This window comes from Amblyraja radiata, chromosome 22, assembly GCF_010909765.2.
Source record: "Amblyraja radiata isolate CabotCenter1 chromosome 22, sAmbRad1.1.pri, whole genome shotgun sequence".
NCBI classification, from domain to species: domain Eukaryota; kingdom Metazoa; phylum Chordata; class Chondrichthyes; order Rajiformes; family Rajidae; genus Amblyraja; species Amblyraja radiata.
In genome coordinates this window covers 25,216,974-25,237,056 of record NC_045977.1, presented here as the reverse complement: position 1 = coordinate 25,237,056, position 20,083 = coordinate 25,216,974, and the positions used below count along the sequence as shown (strand labels likewise).

Sequence of the window (20,083 nt, the reverse complement as noted above, 5' to 3'; positions counted from 1 at the left end):
AATGTTTGAAACTAGTTTGTTTATATTCGATAAAGGTTGAATGTATAAACTATAAAAGTTATAATCTTATAAATTGGCAGATGACAATAAAGCGGGTGGTATCGTACATCACAAAGATGGTAATCAAAATTTACAACAGGATCTTTATCTATTGAGCAAGTAGGCTGAGGAATGGCTAATGGAGTTTAATGCAGGTAAGTGTGAGGTGTTGCATTTTGGAAAGTCAAACCAGGGCAGGATCTACACAGTGAATGGCAGTATCCTGGGGAGTGTTGTAGAGCAAAGGGATCTAGGAGTGCAGGTACATAGTTGTTTGAAAGTGGCATCACAGGGCAAAAGGGTGGTCAAGAGGCCTTAACATACATTGGCCTTCATCATTTGGGATATTGTGTATTGAAGTTGAGATGTTATGTTATAGTCGTACAACACCGTTGTAAATCTTCTCTGCACCCTTTCCAGCTTAACGACATCTTTCCTGTAACAGGATGACCAGAACTGAACACAATACCTCACCAATGTCTTGTACAACTCTAACATGACCTCCCAACTTCTATACTCAATACTCTGATGAAGACCAATGTACCGAAAGCCTTCCCGACCAAACCATCTACCCGTGATGCCAATATCAAGGAACTATGTACCTATACTCCTAGATCCCTCTGCTCTACAATACTCCTCAGAGCCCAGCTATTCACAGTGTAGATCCTGCCCTGGCTAACTTCCCAAAATGCAATACCTTCCTCTTCGTTGTATTAAACTCCATCAAGTTTCCTCAGCCCATCTGCCAAGTGATCAAGATCCTGCTGCAGCGTTTGACAACCATCTTCACTATCTACAATACCACTCACTTTAGTGTTATCTGCAAATTTACTAATCATACCTTGTACGTTCTCATCCAAATCATTGATATAGATTGCAAACAGCAATGGGCCCAGCACCAAAACCTGACGCACAGGCCTCCAGTCTGAAAAACCTACCATGAAGCCAATTCTCTCTCCAGTCGGCTAACTCTCCTTGGATCCCATGTGATCTAACCTTCCAGAGCAGCCTACCTTGTCAAATGCCTTGCTGAAATCCATATGTACATCTACAACTCTGCCCTCATCAACCTTTTTGATTACATCTTCAAAAAACTCAATCAGATTTATGAGACATGATTTCCCATGCACAAAAACGTGCAGACTATCTAATCAGCCCTTATCTATCTAAATCCAGTTCAATCTTATCCCTCCGAATACTCTCATAACTTTCTGACCGTGGATGTTGGACTCACTGGCCTGTAGTTCCCGAGATTTTCTCTGCAGCCCTTCTTAAATAGAGGCTCCTCCAGTCTTACTGGACCCTGTCTATATTTAATGATGACTCATAATCTCAACCAGGTCACCTGTAATTTCCTCTCTAGCTTCCAATGGTGTCCTTGGATATATCTGAACATGCCAGGGAGATTTGTCTACCTTCGTATGTGTCAGGACCTTCAGCACCACCTCGACCCAAAACTGACTGCCCTCAAGACACTTCCATTGATTGTCCCCAGTTCCCACGGTGAAAACAGAGGAGAAATTCTTATTAAGAACCTTGCCCGTCTCATATGGTTCCACACTGAGTGGACTGCTTTGATTTCTGAGGGCCCCCATTCTCTCCCTGGTTAACCTTTCTTCCATAATGTTTCTAAAATGTATTGGTATTATCCTTTATATTATCTGCCAGAGTTATCTCTTGCCCCATTTTTGCCATCCTGATCTTCTTCATAAGTGTGCTCCTTAGTTCCAGAAACTCCTCCAGAGATACACCTGATCCAAGCTGCCCATACCTGCCCCATGCCTCCATCTTATTGATTTTTTTGTTTTCCATATTCTGTTGTATCCTTCGAAAAGCTTTCCAACTGTGTAGTAAGGAAACAGCTGTTTTCTGGCCTCGTTGGTTCCAGTACATTGACTCGGGTGCCTTGGTATTCTGATATAAAATTGTACAGTAGAGCATGTTGTATGTACAGCATGTTGAACTGGCCTAGTTACAATTGCTACATTAAAAAAAAATTATCGCATTTTGTCTTTAATTTAAAAAAAGCAGGAAATTTCCAATTTTGCGTCCGTTTGGCCTTAAAAGTATAGATAATTGTATTAGAATATAAGGCTAAATCTGTTTTCTGAATCTAACTAGCAAACATGGTACAGCTGGTGCCTCACAGCGCCATAGACCCAGGCTCAATCCTGACCTCAGGTGTTGTCTGTGTGGAATTTGCATGTCTTCCCTGTGACCATGTGGGGTTCCTCCTGGTGCTCTGGTTTCCACACACATCTTAAAGACGTGCGGATTTGTAGGTTGATTGGTGTCTGTAAATTGCCTCTACTGTGTAGGAAGTGGACGTCAAAGAGGTACAACATAGAACTAGTATGAATGAATGATTGATGGTCGGCATGGACTGGCCTGTTTCCACACCGTTTCTTGCAATCAATCAAAACCTGTCAGTGGCAAAGGATTAACCTTTCTGCAAACCTGTTGAACATTAAGGGGCCTCTTAAACTACACATTGGAGGTCTCAATTGCAGTTCCTTAACTTTGCTTAGAAAATAAGTTTTGTTCAATATTAAACACATATCTGAGAGATTGCGCAGGATTGGGAAACCTGCATTGGCCATTGGGTTTTACAGTACATGTGATGTAAAAATTAGTACAATAAAGCCAAGCTGCTGATTTTCCATGTGACAAGGATGACTGCTTGTAATTCATTTTCTGGTGAATTATGCTTCAAACAGTGCCCTCCATAATGTTTGGGACAAAGACACATCATTTATTTATTTTCCTCTGTACCTCACAGTTTGAGATTTGTAATAGAAAAAATCACATGTGGTCGAGTCCACACACTAGATTAGAAATTGTTCAGCAAGAGCTAAACACACTTCTCGGCATCTGCAGTTTGTCTGTCTTTTCGCTTCTTGTGCGTGGTGGTGGATGTGAATGCTCTTTCCTTAACCCCATTACTGTGGTTAAAGTGCACATTGTCAGATTTTATTGAAGGTCATTTTTATACATTTTTGGTTGCACCATGTAGAAATTACAGCTGTGTTTATACATATTCCCCCAATTTCAGGGCACCATAATGTTTGGGACACATGGCTTCACAGGCGTTTGTAATTGCTCAGGTGTGTTTAATTGCCTCCTTAATGCAGGTATAAGAGAGCTCTCTGCACTTACTATTCCCCCCGTCTTTCCATCACCTTTGAAAACTGTTATTGCTGTTTGTCAACATGAGGACCAAAGTTGTGCCAATGAAAGACAAAGAAGCCATTATGAGACTGAGAAACAAGAATAAAACTGTGAGAGACATCAGCCAAACCTTAGGCTTACCAAAATCAACTGTTTGGAACATCATTAAGAAGAAAGAGAGCACCGGTGAGCTTACTAATCACGAAGGGACTGGCAGGCCAAGGAAGACCTCCACAGCTGATGACAGAAGAATTCTCTCTATAATAAAGAAAAATCAGCAAACACCTGTCCGACAGATCAGAAACACTCTTCAGGAGTCGGGTGTGGATCTGTCAATGACCACTGTCTGCAGAAGACTTCATGAGCAGAAATTCAGAGGCTACACTGCAAGTTGCAAACCACTGGTTAGCCGCAAAATAGGATGGCCAGATTAGTTTGCCAAGAAGTACTTACAAGAGCAACCACAGTTCTGGAACAAGATTTTGTGGACAGATGAGATGAAGATGAACTTATATCAGAGTGATGGCAAGAGCAAAATATGGAGTAGAGAAGGAACTGCCCAAGATCCAAAGCATACCACCTCATCTGTGAAACACGGTAGTGGGGGTGTTATGGCCTGGGCATATATGACTGTTGAACGTACTGGTGATACAACTGCTGATGGTAGTAGCATAATGAATTCTGAAATGTGTAGACACATCCTATCTGCTCAAGTTCAAACAAATGCCTCAAAACTCATTGGCCGGCGGATCATTCTACAGCAAGACAATGATCGCAAACATACTGCTAAACAACAAAGAAGTTTTTCAAAGCTAAAAAATGGTCAATTCTTGAGTGGCCAAGGCAATCACCTGATCTGAACCCAGTTGAGCATGCCTTTTATATGCTGAAGAGAAAACTGAAGGGGACTAGCCCCCAAAACAAGCATAAACTAAAGATGGCAGCAATACAGGCCTGGCACAGTATCGCCAGAGAAGACACCCAGCAACTGGTGGTCCATGAATCGCAGACTTCAAGCAGTCATTGCATGCAAAGGATATGCAACAAAATACTAAACATGACTACTTTCATTCACCTGACATTGCTGTGTCCCAAATATTATGGTGCCCTGAAATAGGGGGGGGGGGGGGTACTATGTATAAACACTGTTGTAATTTCTAAATGGTGAAACCAAAATTTATAAAAATGGCCTTTTTAAAAAATCTGACAATGTGCACTTTAACCACATGTGATTTTTTTCTATTACAAATCTCAAATTATGGAGTACAGAGGCAAATAAATAAATGATGGGTCTTTGTCCCAAACATTATGATGGGCACCGTGCTTGCGTGGCAGGTTATGCTTGATTCTCAACCTCAGGGCTGAATAGTGCAGAAACCTGATTTAGCAAGTGAACAACCCGACTCTGAAACTGTTTTAATTGCCATCAAGGAAAATTCCTACAAATTGTGCAACATTTTGACAGAAAATCCTCTGCTTTGAAGAGCCCCCTCAGGTTATTTGAATTTAATTTACTTTGTGCAGTTTGGAATGGCTAACATCAGCCGAAGATCATTCTTAAAAATAATTTCTTTAGAAGATGTATTTTGTATAATTCCTCCTAAACGATATTTTCATGTGCACTGGAAAATACATTCTAATTTTCCATCTTTAACACTTCGAATCATTGGAGTAATTTTAACGATTATTTCAAATTTTGTATAATCAGATACTGCTTATGCCAAAAGGCGAAACTAATAATAGCTTTGTTTATTGATGGTATTGAAAATTGATAGCTGCCTGATAGATAGATAGATAGATAGATAGATAGATAGATAGATAGATACTTTTTTAATCCCTTCCTCGGGGAAATTCTGATTTTTTGCAGCACACCAATAAAAATAAGACACCACATTAAAAAAGAATTGAACATAAAACATAAAAACATCCCCCAACAATGGTTCCCATTGTGAGGGAAGGCACAAAGTCCAGATATGTACCAAGTTGAAGTGGGTAGAGATAAGGATGCAGTGAATTTTCAAGAGAATGTAAAGCTGAGCAAGTGGGGAACATTGTGAATGAAGTGTAGTGTTGAGAAATGTGAGGTCATCCACATCATTCAGAAAAGTAGAAACTGAATTTGAGAAATTGAGATGTTGATGTTCAAAGAGTTTTTGGTGTCCTATACAAATCATTGTAAACTGATCTACATATGCCTCAGGCGGTTAGGAAGGCAAGTAGTAGGTCGAGATGAGTCAGGTTTATTCTATATGCAGTAATGATGAGGTACAGGTACAATGAAAATTTGCTTGGGGGCAGTATCGCAGGTCCACGAAAGCATTAATTTATGCGTAACATTATACATAAATTACACAAATTCTTTATAAAAAAGGAGTGCAAAAAAACCCAAGACATTCGTGCAAAAATATGTCCATGACAGTGCAAGATGTGGTCTGTAGTGTTCCATTGCGGAGGTAGGATTAGGGTTGTGTGGGTTGGTTCAAGAACTTGATCATTTTCGGCAAGTTGCCATTTCTGAATCTGGTGGTGTGAGACTTCAGCCGTCTGGATATCCTGTCTGGCAGTACCAGCAGGAAGAGTATGTTGGATTTATTGCAAGAGTATTTAAGAACAAGTGCAAAGCTGGTTTGGTGAGACCGCATCTGGAGTATTATGTACGGTGTCGGTGACTTTATGTAAATGTGGTAGGGAGGGTGCAGCGGACATTTGCTGGACTGACTCCTGGGCTGGCAAATCTGTCACACAAGGAGAGATTGTGCTATACTCCGCAGTTCAGAAGAATAAGAGGTGAGAGTAGAGGCAAGGATTCTCCTGGTGGTGGGGTGTAGAGCAAGGGATCACAATCTCAAAATAAGATTTTGACCCATTGGGATCAAAAGGAGGAGAATACCTGCTCCAAGGACAGTAGATCATTGGAATTCATTACTTGGAGGTCTATAGAAGGTCAGTCATGAAACATTCAAACTGAGGTTGATAAATTTCCAGAAGTCTCCATATCCAAGGATGTGGAGACTGGGCAGGATTTGTGTATTTAGAAGATCAGCTGCAGCTAGATTTTGGAAGGAGGAGCAGGGTCATTTCATATCATGTCATGTCTTGAATTTTCATGCCTTGTATTTCCATGTCATGTCATGCCTTGTATTTCTATGTCATGTCATGCCTTGTATTTCCATGTCATGTCATGCCTTGTATTTACATGTCATGTCATGTCTTGTATTTACATGTCATGTCATGTCTTGCTCCTGTTTCTTATGTTCTTTTATACATAAACCTCGACAAGTAATTAGTTTCCTTCTTCATTATGATCAAATATTTATGGAGTAACTTCCAATGATTATTATCTGTTCCACCGGGAGGCGCTTCGATGGCAGCATCGCCTGCAGTCTGTCTGTCCTTTTCATCTTTTTTTTAGTGTGTTTAAAAAGAATGTGTTAATGTTCTCTTGTTTGTTTTGTGTGGGGGGTGGGTGGGGGAAACTTTTTTTCAATCTATTACTTTGCCGGAGATGCGATTGTTTTCCGGATCGTATCTCCGGTCGCTCTGCGGCCTAACATTGTGGAGCAGGAAGCCTGACTTTGAGCCCCACCGCGCAGCGTGCACTTACCATCGAAGCCGATTCCTTGCCTGGGATCGACGCTTCAACCGCAGCTTGCGGACTTTAACATCAAGGAGATTGCAGTCTCGGGTTGAGACTGACGTTGGGAAGCTCCAAAAGCCGCTGTCGTTCGACTAGGGTACTGGGGTAGATCGCCCGGCGCGGGGAAGCTGAGAGGGAAGTATAGTGTGTCCCTCCCCCCCCCCCCCCCAATGCAGGAGCTTGATCGCCCTGACGAGGAGGCCCGCCGCCAGCTATGGGAGTAAGATCGTCCCGTCAACGGAAGTTTAGAGGCCCCCGACCGCTGGAGGACAAAGAAGGGAGAGATTTACTTTTTTTCGCCTTCCATCCCAGTGAGGAATGTGGAGGAGTCACTGTGGTGGATGTTTATGTTAAAATGTATTTTGTGTGTTCTGTTGCTTTTTATTGGTATGACTATGGCAAATGAAATTCCTCGTATGTGGCAAAACATACCTGGCTAATAAAGTATGATTATGCTTCTTAGAGTCATAAAATCTTACAGCACAGAAACTGGCTCTTTGGCCCAACTTGCCCATGCACACCAAGATGCCCCATCTACACTAGTCCAAACTGCCTGTGTTCGGCCCCTATCCCTCTAAACCTTTCCTATCCATGCACCTGCCCAAATGACTTTTAAATATTGTTATAGTACGTGCCTTCACCACATCCTGTGGCAACCTCCTTGACCACTCTATTTAATTGTGTGACTCCACTTCCAAGGAACTATGTACCTGCACTCCTAGATCTCTCTGCTCTACAACACTACCCATTCACTGTGTAGGGCCTGCCATAGTTTGACTTCGCAAAATGTAACACTTCGCACTTAGCTGCATTAAACTCCATTAACCATTCCTCAGCCCACTTGCTCAACTGATCAAGATCCTGCTGTAATTTCTAGTAATCAACTTTGCTATCTATAATAACTTTAGTGTCATCTGCAAACTTACTAATCATGCATTCTGTATTCTCATCCAAATCATTGATATAAACCACAAGCAGCAACGGGTCCAGCACCGAACCCTGAGGCACAACACTGGTTGCAGGCCACCAGTCAGAAAAACAACCTTCCACCATTACTATCTGATTCCCTTCATGAACCCAATTCTCTATCCACTCAGCTAGCTCTCCCTGGATCCCATGAGATCTAACGTTCCAGAGCAGCCCACCATGCAGAACCTTATCAAATGTCTTGTTGAAGTCCATGTAGACAAGGTCTATGGCCTTGCCCTCATCAATGTTTTTGGTGCTTTCCACTGCCAATAAATTTTTTTTTAAATGTTTTGTTTGTGTAGAAAGTTATTCTACAAAAACGGCACTATCCAGACACAGCTATTCCTAAGAGTGATGGGACCCATTGGTGGGGTTTAACATTTTTCTTTGCACTATGATCTTCTTTGTACTCTTGCCCTGAGTTAAATAATGATGTCTAGTCAGAAACGTATCCTCGGACAATGTTCTCTGTTCATCGACAAAACTTGTTTTGGGGAATGGGAAGTTGGGATAAAAATGAGGATTAAGAATGGTTCACTTCAGTGTGAAAGGGTTAATTGTAGGTTTCAGCCCACCTGGGAATTCTTGGACCATAACTTATCTGGGTGAAATGTTATTGCGCTGGTGTTGTTTATGACCCTGTAAAGATGTCCTTTGACTCTCCTGACATGTGCATTAATCAATGTAAATTAATCTGCATTGGAAGTAAAATACTTGTGGCTGTAAGAATAATGGAATATAAGTTGAAACGGAAAATTCTGGAAAACTATAACAAGTTTACGAAATACCAGAAGAATGTATTGTTCACCAGGGTGGCACTGTGGCGCAACGGTTGGGTTGCTGCCTTACAGCGTAAAGAGACATGGGTTTGATTCTGACTATGGGTGCTGTCTGTACGGGGTTTGTACATTGTGACCTGCATGGTGGGTTTTACCCAGGAGCTCCGGTTTCCTCCCATACTCCAAAGACCTACAGGTTTGTAGGTTAATTGGCCTGGTATAATTGTCCTTAGTGTGAGTAGAATAGTGTTAATGTGCGGGGATCGTGGGTCGGCATGGACTTGGTGGGCCGAAGGGCGTTTCCATCCTGTACCTCTAAACTAAACGATATATTGCTCTTTCGTCTGTGGTGAAAGAACATCTTGATGATCTGCTGCCCCTGTGCGGTGTGAGTCAGTATTACAATTGTGAATATCATAATGTAGCTGATTGTCTCAGCTGTGTTCAGAAATACAATCTTCAATATATGAGTATTGGATACAAGAGTCGGTGGCAAGATTAGTGCAAGCTCATATTTGACTTTGAGAAGTTGATATCGGACGACCCTTCTGTATGCAATAGGGCTTAAGATCTTTTCTGCTCTGATTTGGGAGTGTTAAAAGAGTGTGGTGCTCTGAAACCATTTCCCAAAGTTTTGATAGGATCAAGATCTTTAATGCAAAAAACAATCTTGTGGTCAGCATTAGCAAGACCCAAAAACTGACTAATGACTTTAGGAAAGGAAAGCCGATGGACCACGCTTCAGCCTACGTCGGCGGGACCATGAGTCAACAACTTCAAGTTCCTGAGCGTACACATCTCTGCTAATTTGTCGTGAGCCTCAACCCATTGATACAATTACAAAGAAAGTTCACCATTCCAACTCCCTCAGAAATGTGTGGAGATTCATCATGTTGCTGAAACTCTTGAATTTTTGGAGACTTTACTGGCTGATTACATCACTGTCTAGTTTAATAATCCAAACACTCAAGGAAGGAGGCTGCAGAAAGTGGTGGACATTGCCCAGTCTATCACGTATTGACCTCCCCACCATCAAAGGGAAATACAGGAAGCACTGCCTCAAGAAGCTAGCTAATATTATTGAAGACTTACTCTACACTGGCCACGCTCTCATCTCGTTGCTACCATTAGGGAGAAGGTGCGGGAGCTTGAGAACCACTACCTCTCCCTGTTCAAAAACATCATCTTCCCATTAACCATCAGACTCTTGAACGATCCTGCACAAACCTACTTTAGCGCTGAACTACGTTGTATGACTAAGGATGCACTAGGTACTTTGGCTTGTACTATCATTGTCTGGTTTACCAGGAATAACTGACAATTTAATTTATTTATTGCGCTGTTGCATTTAATGTGCCTACATAGCTGCAGCAAGTAAGAATTTTATTGGTCTGGGTGCAAATGATAACTAAACATTCTTGACTTGAGATGTTTAGACCTGCACTGGATCCAGAAGTGTAGTTAAAGATGCAAGGAATGGCCAGCCTTGAGTGTGGGCAATATGTAGGGTGGGCAGGGTGAGGCTGTAGAGTGCTAGGGAGAAACCTGGCAAAGTGTCCTATTTGAATAACATGATTTCGGGGAAGGAACAACTTGTGTTCCGCAAGTAAACACAGATAGTTGCGATATGGAGCAGTGTGAGACTGAACATCAAGCTGGAAGACTAAACAAGCAGTTCTACTTCTGAGAAATGTGTATGTATTGAAGGATCCCCAAAGATAGCAGCACAGCGAAGTAAGGTGGTTTAGAAGGCATTAGGACACTTGCCTGATAAACTCCTATAGTGACATACTGAGTTGGGATGACTGATTACCAACAAACAGCCACCTTTCTTTGTGTACGGCATGACTCCAATCATCGAAGGTTTTTCGCCTGGATACCCACGGAATTCAGTTTTACCAGGGCTTCTTGATACCACTCAGTGAAATACTGCTGTAATGTCACAGGCAATCGTTCGTGCCTCCACTAGGGGATTCATTTTTCAGACTGCGTTTAGATCAAGACTAATAAGGTTGAAGCAAAGTGGTCCTAGAAAAAGATGAAATGGGTGTTAGTGAGCCGGTCATTTGAGACAACTGCGACTTGCTAGCATTGTTGACGATGCCTTCCATTTTCTTATTGATGGCTGCTGTCAGCAAAGGCTTATGATATTTAATTATGATCGACCCTCTGAATCGAGCAGCCCTTTGTATGTGTGCCTTTAGATCCATCAGCAGTTCGTTCATTGGTGAGAGGATTAACTTAGTTCAATGCGTTTTGTTATTAGTGTTCGTCCTACTAAAATGATCTGTGCCTGTAGGTTAGAAGATAAGGAGGTTGGATTCGGAGGCATATGAGGCAGCATACGTATTCTCTTGACCATAAATGCAGGTTTAAAGATACAGTGTGGAAATAGGCCCTTCTGACCACTGAGTCCATGCCCACTAGCGATCACCAGTTCACAAGTTCTAACCTACACACGAGGGACAATTTACTGAAGCCAATTAACCTACAAACCTGCCATCTTTGGAATGTGGGAGGAAACCAGAGCACCCGGAAAAACCCCACGTGGTCATAGGGAGTACATAGAAACTCCGTATAGACAGCACCCCGTAGACAGGATCGAACCCGAGTATCTGGCACTGCAAGGCAGTGACTCAACCGCTATGCCACCCTAAATGAAGGTGCCCTGAAAGTGATGAATGGAAACACGTCCGGAAGTACTCCAGTATCCGCCATCACAGTTGTCGGTGATGCTGCTGCCTTTAAAGTATTCCCTTGTCAATGTCCCAATGAGAATTCTATATTTGTATAAAGGGCCTGTCCCACTTACGTGACTTTTTCGGTGACTGCCTGCAACCGTCACAGGTTGCCGAAAATTTTCAACATGGTGAAAATCCAACGGCGACCAGAAAGACGCTACGACTCTTTGGGTGACTAGGAGACTACTCACGACCATACAGGCGACACCCTGGCAACATGTCGTGGGGTGAAGCCTGTATGGTCATGAGTAGTCGCCCAAAGAGTCGTATCTTGTTCTGGTCGCCGCTGGATTTTCAACATGTTAAACATTTTCGGCGACCTATAACAACCTGGTGAACAGCTGTTTCTTGAACAAGGCCCGTACTTTGGGGATCGGTGCTGGGGCCCATTGGTGTTTGTCATCGATATTAATGCTTTGGATGAGAATGCATAAGGCATGATTAACAACTTTATAGATGATCCTAAAACAGTTGATATTGTAGACAATGACGATGGTTATCAAAGCCCACAGTGAGATCTTGATCAGCTGGGAAAGTGGGCAATGGAATGGTTAATGGAGTCTAATTCAGATAAGTGTGAGTGAGGTGTTACATTTTGGGAAGTCAAACCAGGACAGGACCGTCACAGGGAATGGTAGGGCCCTGACGAGTTTTGTAGAGCAGAGTGAAGTACTTGACTTGACTTGACTTGGCTTGAAGTACATAGTTCACTGAAAGTGGCTTCGCAGGTTGGTGACTAAGGCTTTAGGCACATTGACCTTCATCAGTCAGGAAATTGAGAATAAAAGTTGGGATGTTATGATACATGGTACAATTGTACAAGATGTTGGTGAATCAGCACAGAGTACCATGTTCAGTTTTCATCACGCCGCTAGAGGAGAGATGCCATTATGATGGAAAGTGTATACTGAAAATTTACGAGGATTGTGCCAGGACTTGAGAGTGAACTATAGAGTGCGGTTGGGCAGGCAACAACTTTATTTCTTGAAGTGCAGGAGACTAAGAGGCGATCTTATAGAGATGTATATGATCATGAAGTACATAGATAGGGATTTTTTCCAAGGGTTGATAATTCAAGAACTAGCAGGCATACATTTAAGATGAGAAAGTGGTGGGTATGTGGAACAAGGTGTTAGAGGAAGTAGTTGAGGCAGGTACAACAAACAGCATTGGAAAGATAATTGGACAGGTACATGAATAGGAAAGTTGTGAGGGTTATGGGCCAAATGCATGCAAGCTGAAATGAGGCATTAGGCCAAAGGGTCTGCTTCTGTGATGTATGACTCTGATTCTATCGAGAGTGGGGGGGGAAAAAAGAAAGTGGCAGGAAGATAAGTACATTGAACTCTGAATTGAAAAAAATATAAAATGGAGGGGGAACAAGTGGAGGGATGGGAAAAGCCACCTAGAACTGAAGTGGATGTTATGATTTCCTGCTTAACAACCACCTTGATAACATCTCTGTTAAAGCCTACAATTGCATGGTTTAATTGCTATCTGGTGATACTCTGCATCTAACTAGTTACTGGTAACGCATGTGTGATATTTAAATGTCTCTGGTGGGGAGTTAATCATTTGCTGGTGGGGAGTTAATCATTTGCTGATGGTTTTCTTTTTCCTGATCCATTTCTGATTGTCCGGTGCTCTTTTGCAGGTTACCCATAATTTGCTCTTAGCTGTGTGTCCAGCATTGCCATCTGCTCTCTGCCTCGCATCCATTTGATTGCAGATTTTAGAAGACTACTTCCTGCTGCCTGTCAAAAAATTAAACCTGCATTTCACAATGAATGATTTTGCCTTGTTTTGTAACTGACAGTTAAGATTAGTCCAGTGTTATGTCCTTGCCAGTTAGCCTACTTTGTGTTACCTTTGTCGATTGCTTAGGAAATGTCAACATTTGGTATTTTGTGCTATAAATAATTAATGAGGTTTACTCTAAGATTCTATCATGTGGATACAGCATACTTTTTCGCCTCTTCTATCAATTCACTTAGAAACTGCAGGTGAATAGATTCTAGCAACAGCTGCATGGAACTTAGACTATTGGTGCACACAGAATACATTGTAATCCCTGTAGATTCATTATCAAGGCAATAATTGTTTTTGCCACTTAAATGAGCTGCTTATTATAATCTTAATTATAATCTATGACTAAATTATGAAATTTTGACTGAATTCTATAAACAAGATAGTGATCCAGTGTTAAATACACTGTCCCAGTTCAACTAATACTCCCATCTGCCTGTCAGAACCTGTCATCACTCTTAACTTCTCTTTTGACTCCTCTCAATTTGTTCGTCCAAGATAGAGCCTGGGGCGGAAATCCCGGGGGGGGGGGGGGGCAGGGGACACACGCCCCCCCCCCCCTGTTTTGAGAAGTGGGGGACGATCCCCCCCACTTTTTGTAAACCGGATTTTAAAACTTGGTGAAATCTCCACTTTCCGTGAGACAGTGGAGGTGGGACTGATGATCGAGGGCGCCGATTGGACAAAATAGACGTCGGTCAGCGGGCAATGGGGGCGGGACATGATGATTCAGCACGATGATTGGAGGAGAGAGGTGCCGGTCAGAGGCGGAGGTAGGGGGTGGGACTGAGGATTGAGCGCGGTGATTGGAAGAGGGAGACATCCTGGTGGAGCAAGGATCATAGAGCGGAGCTTGAATTGCATGCCCAGGTCATAGGCTCACAAGCGAAAAACACTCTCGGCATCCCTGGACACAGACCTGCGCCTCATCCACAGCCAGGATTGCTGCCGAACCGCCACTGGACCGTCCCCGTCCCCACCCGAGTGCTCCCCCACCCATACGCCCGGGGGTGGCCTGAGACGTCGGGAGTCAGACGGGAGCGGTGCCCCCAGGCCCACAGCCACGCAGAGAAGCAGCGCTAAACCCAGCTCAACTCTGCCTGTCCCGCCAGGTTAACCTACAGCCCTGCCTAGATTTATGGGAACGACGACGCAGGCTTACAACCAGCGCGGAGAAGCAGCGCTAGCTCCACGGCTCCAGGCGGGTGTTCCGTCAGTCCAGGCAGGGCTGTAGGTTAACCCGGCGAGACGGGAAGAGTTGAGCTGCATTTAGCGCTGCTTCTCCGCGCTGGCTGTAAGCCTGGACCATCGTTCCCGTATTTACCGTCCACAGGGCCCATGGCTGAAGCCTCCGAAGCCTCGCGTGTGTGTGAGTGTGCGCATGCGCACGCGGCCGCCAAGAAATTGTGTCCCCCCCCATGTTTTGATAGCAATTTCCGTGCCTGCATGAGCACTTGCATAGACCCCAGCTATGCCTGCCTTTAATTGTTTAAGAAGGAACTGCAGATGCTGGAAAATCAAAGGTAGACAAAAGTGCTGGAGAAACTCAGCGGGTGAGGCAGCATCTATGGAGCGAAAGAAATGGGCAACATTTCGGGCCAAAACCCTTCTTCAGACTGATGTCAGAGTTTCTCCAGCACTTTTGTCTACCTGCCTTTAATTGATTAGGTTAATTTAATTTAATTGCTTTTATTGAGTAATTGGTTACATTTAGCCTCCAGCTAAACCTCTGTTCTACACTTCCCCAGTTCATCCACTGTCCCTGCTTAACCTGAGCTACTGCCTTTACACATCTCACTGCTTCCACATGACAACATACCTGATCTACAACCAATTTCCTCCTCTCTGTTGGACGTGCCTTACCCCACATTGCTTTCCCTGTGCTGAGCCCTAAGCCTCCTTTCCCTTGCTGCACCCTACCAACAATGTCTGTATGACCCAGAGGTGATTGTGCTTCTTCTACTGCCTGCTTTGAGTTCCACTTCCTCCTAGTTACACTTGGCACCAGATTACTAACAAAGGTTTCCTTCCTCCCTGATAATTGCAACTCAATCCTCACCTTTGCACACTTAAACCTCTCTGTTAAACTGGACAATGGTAAATGGAGAATATCTTTCCCATAGAATATCTTTCCCATATGAGACACTGTGGAACTCCTAACCATTTCCTAATATATGAACTAACTAATCTCTCTAACCTTTCCACCTTAGAAATTGCCACCTCATATACTGTCAATGGCCACATCAACCTAGGGAATAGCCCAAACTGCAAACACCGCAACTTCAACTTGCCTGGAAGCGCTGACTTCTCTATCCTTTCTAACCCGTCAGTACCATATTTTCTAAGTTGCTGAACCTGTTCAGTGTCATCCAACTTCCTGTTATACTACCTACCCAAACTTTTAACTGGTTTCTTCATTATAGACGGGATTTCTTCTTCATCTAAACAGAACCTTTTCTCTACTACCTTGCCTCTTTCCAAAGAAATACTCCGTGATTTACTAGGCTTAATCTTCAATCTGGCCCATTTAAGATTATCATTTAACTTGGACAAGATTGAGACCTTCTTGTACAAGCAATTGTTGTGGTCTCCAAGGTCATATCATCCATATAGGCCCTGATTGGAGAGAGGCGCGGTCCATCTTGCCATCTCTCCCCACCGATGACCCACCGTGATGCTCTAATCACCAGCTCCATCGCCATTGTAAACGCTAATGGGGAAATAGTACACCCTGCCATAATGCCCATCTCTAGTCTTTGCCATGCTGTCGTAAAGTCTGCTGTACTAAAGTCTGCTGTACATTCAGACATCTTGGAAATATGCTTTTACTAAATTTACTATTGATCCTGGAACTCTAAAGAAATCAAAAGCACTCCAAATAAGACCATTTGGCACAGATCCAAATGCATTTGCCAGGTCCACGGTGGGTCTATTGTCCAAAAACACTACATGCAAATCGCTTCTCTTGAGCTTGGCTGTCTGATTTAATCTCATTTTTTAAAACTTTAAATCCTTGATATGAAGAGATAAGCAAACAAGTTGTATTTTGAAAAGAAAATGTCACAACCTTAAAAAAATATAAGGTGCAAATAAAAATGTGACTACAGGTATCAGTTGATTACAAAACTGTATATTCCAGGACATTAATTAATAGTTTTACATTTCAAGTTTAAATAATCATGCTGAGGTCTTGTATGCACCACAGACAAAATCTTACAGCATTGTTTTTTTGTTGATGTTTCTCCTTCTCCCACCATCCTTCTTAAATGTTGCACGTATCATTGTGGCTGCAAACAATTTGAACTACTTCAATGTTGATGCACTCTATTGTTTAAAATAAAAAAATAGCTGTGTGCTTAAGGGTGAGTCATGTGAAAACTTCCCATTGTTTCCTTATAGGAGGTCGCAAGTCATTGAACTGTTTGAGGCACTGGAGATTGAGAGACCTCAGCAAATGGAGTCCAGTTCCTCCTCTGAGTCCAATATCTGTAGTGGAAGACATCGAGGTCGAAGTGAGAAAAGATCTTATCCAAGGGAAAGAGTAAGCATAACTATTCTGAAAGATATAATGTATCTTCCAGTTCAAATCTATGATTTTTAACGTCCTCTACAAAATTCGGCCCACTCATCAAAACCAGTGGAAGGCGTCGATTTCTCTTTGCCGTTACCTTGTCTTCCTGGTATCCAGTTGAATTTTCACCGTCCTCTTTTGTTTATTAAGGCTTATCCACTGTGGTGTATCAGAATCGCAGGTAATATTCCTACTGTTACAAAGTTATGTCCATACAGATGCAGGATAACCTTCTTGTTTTTCCTATTTAATGCATAAAGCTCCTTGTTTCAAGGAACAATTTCTTGTTTTAAAGCCGCATTCCAAATGTGGTGTCTCAAAGTATGGCTTTAAATCTATTTGAGCATCTAGCCAACTTCCATTGTTTCCACAGTGTTGGTAAGGAATGAAATTCAGTCCCTTGCAAGGGGTGACATAGAATCAGGAGATGTAGAGTCAGTATGGATAGAACTGAGGAATTGTAAGGGTAAAAAGACCTTCATGGGAGTTATCCACAGGACCCCAAACAGTAGCCTGGATATAGGGTGCAAGTTGAATTGAATCAAGAGTTAAAATGGTTGTTAAAATAATAGTGGTTATGGGAGATTTCAACATGCAGGTAGACTGTGAAAATGAGGTTGATTCTGGACCCCAAGAAAGGGAGTTTGTGGAGTGCCTCCGAGATGGATTCTTAGAGCAGCTTGTACTGGAGCCTACCAGGGAGAAGCTAATTCTGGATTTAGTGTTGTGTAATGAACCGGATTTGATCAGAGAACATGAGGTGAAGGAACCATTAGGAGGTAGTGACCATAATATGATAAGTTTTAATCTACAATTTGAGAGGGAGAAGGGAAAATTGGAAGTGTCAGTATTACAGTTGAGCAAAGGGGACTATGGAGCCACGAGGGAGGAGCTGGCCAAAGTTGACTGGAAAGGGACCCTAGTAGGAATGACAGTGCTGAGATCCCAGCTATTTACAATATACATTAATGATTTAGATGAAAGGATTAAAAGTAACATTAGCAAATTTGCAGATGACACAAAGCTGGGTGGTAGTGTGAACTGTGAGGATGCAGGGTGACTGGACAGGTTGGGTGAGTGGGCAGATGCAGGGCAGATGCAGTTTAATGTGGATAAATGTGAGGTTATCCAATTCGGTGGCAAGAACAGGAAGGCAGATCATTATCTGAATGGTGTCAAGTTAGGAAAAGGGGAAGTACAACGAGATCTGGGTGTCCTTGTTCATCAGTCACTGAAAGTAAGCATGCAGGTACAGCAGGCAGTGAAAAAAGCTAATGGCATGTTGGCCTTCATAACAAGAGGAGTTGAGTATAGGAGCAAAGAAGTCCTTCTGCAGTTGTACAGGGCCCTCGTGAGACCACATCTGGAGTATTGTGTGCAGTTTTGGTCTCCAAATTTGAGGAAGGACAGTTTTGCTATTAAGGGAGTGCAGTGTAGGTTTACAAGGTTAATTCCCGGGATGGCGGGACTGTCATATGTTGAAAGAATGGAACGACTGGGCTTGAATACACTGGAATTTAGAAGGATGAGAGGGATCTTATTGAAACATATAAGATTATTAAGGGATTGGACATGCTAGCGGCAGGAAACATGTTCCAGATGTTGGAGGAGTCCAGAACCAGGGGCCACAGTTTAAGAATAAGGGGTTGGCCATTTAGAATGGAGATGAGGAAAAACTTTTCATCCAGAGAGTTGTGTATCTGTGGAATTCTCTGCTTCAGAAGGCAGTTGAGGCCAATTCTCTGGATGCTTTCAAGAGAGCTTTAGATAGAGCTCTTAAAGATAGCGGAATCAAAGGATATGGGGAGAAGGCAGGAACAGGGTACTGATTGTGGATGATCAGCCAAGATAGTGAATGGCGGTGCCGGCGCGAAGGTCCGAATGGCCTCCTCCTGCACCTATTGTTTATATACTAATACTTTTCTGCATCCTGCTAATGATTTTACCTAGATTTATTCCTTGGACTGATAAAATATTTCCAGGGTACCTTAGTTCATTTTTTAACATTCTGGTGGGGCTACAGAAACATTTGTTCTGAAATTTTAATCCCAATTTCTCTCTAAAGCAATGCATACACCATTTCCTTTCTAGGTAGATGATTAATCTGATATTGATTTTAGTATTTATTTTGCGGTATTGTAAACAGAATGCTACTATAAATAATTAACCTTTGGTTTACTTGCTGATTGTTGCCATAGGATTTTGTGAGTGTATCAGACCAGATCAACTCTGCCCCAGACATCTCTGCAGTGCCCATCCCACAATTTCGCAGAGCTAAATCACTGGACAGGAGAAGAACTGAAACGGCGGTGACGGTAACAAAATTAAAACATTGGGTATTAGGGAATGGGGAGATGTGGAGGAAATAGTGCTGATGGTGGCAACTACAGAAAGAAAGAGAAGGAACAAATGTTAGCTGAAGGAAGGATAGTACAGCTGTGGAAATGGTGATATAAGATTCTGTGGTAACCAATCAATGAAAACAAATTTGTCTGACCATGACGCTGTCCACTTGCTAATGATTCATGGTTTTCGGTTTTACGCTGTCACCTGTTCTTAATTGGAAGAGTTAACAGAGTTACCTCTCACGTACAACTTTCCATTGGTTAAGTGACTGGCAGTAATCTGTGTTTCCTGTTTTCAGCCAGACCTGCTGAATTTTAAGAAAGGTTGGATGACCAAACTCTCTGCAGGTGGCCAGGTAACAAAAATGAAATTGCTTTGCATTTCTTCCTCTTTTTGAAGGATTGGTTAAATCCATTTCAGTAAGATCATGGCTAATGTTCTATTTAAACTTCTCCTTCCTATCCTATCTCCATATCACTTTCTGTCTTTATTATATTTAATGATCATTGATACTCATCCCTTTGGGCAAAGTTCGACCTTGATAAAGGATTTTTTTCTCATACCATTGTTAGATGGTTGCCGTCTTATTCTGATCTAGTTTAAGATCCACCACCTGTCAGGTCTTTGGTGCGTGGGGGGGAAACCGGAGCACCCGGGAAAACGCACGTGGGCAAAGGGAGAACGTACGAACTCCGTACAAACAGCACCCGCAGTCAGGATCGAACCCGGGTCCCTGACGCTGTAAGGCAGCAACTCTGCCGCTGTGCCTTTCCTGTGCCATCTTGTACACTGCTTCTGATTCTTTTTCTAACATTGGTAGAAATGTTCTTTTTCTAACATTGGTATGAATTCAGTAAAGAAAATTCTCTGTAAATAAAGGTCACCGTCTTCAGCAATGATGAAGATGAGAAAATGTCCACAGTACTCTGTCCAACATTGTGATAGAAATCAGATCCTTGCTCTATAATATTATGTATGCATGAAAGGAGGGAAGTAGGAGGTGCCAATATGACAATCTCAGGGATGT

General features: G+C 42.6%; 1 protein-coding gene across 2 annotated transcripts in view; it reads left to right on the top strand.

Moving 5' to 3' along the window:
• The window catches only part of LOC116985779 (myosin phosphatase Rho interacting protein), a 127,854-nt gene that overhangs the window by 77,464 nt on the left and 30,307 nt on the right, over positions 1–20,083 (top strand). For both annotated transcript variants that reach the window (XM_033040772.1, XM_033040773.1), the window contains exons 8-10: positions 16,539–16,680; positions 18,909–19,025; positions 19,355–19,411. In XM_033040772.1, the coding sequence (XP_032896663.1) occupies positions 16,539–16,680; positions 18,909–19,025; positions 19,355–19,411 (316 nt within the window). The remainder of the gene's footprint in view (positions 1–16,538; positions 16,681–18,908; positions 19,026–19,354; positions 19,412–20,083) is intronic.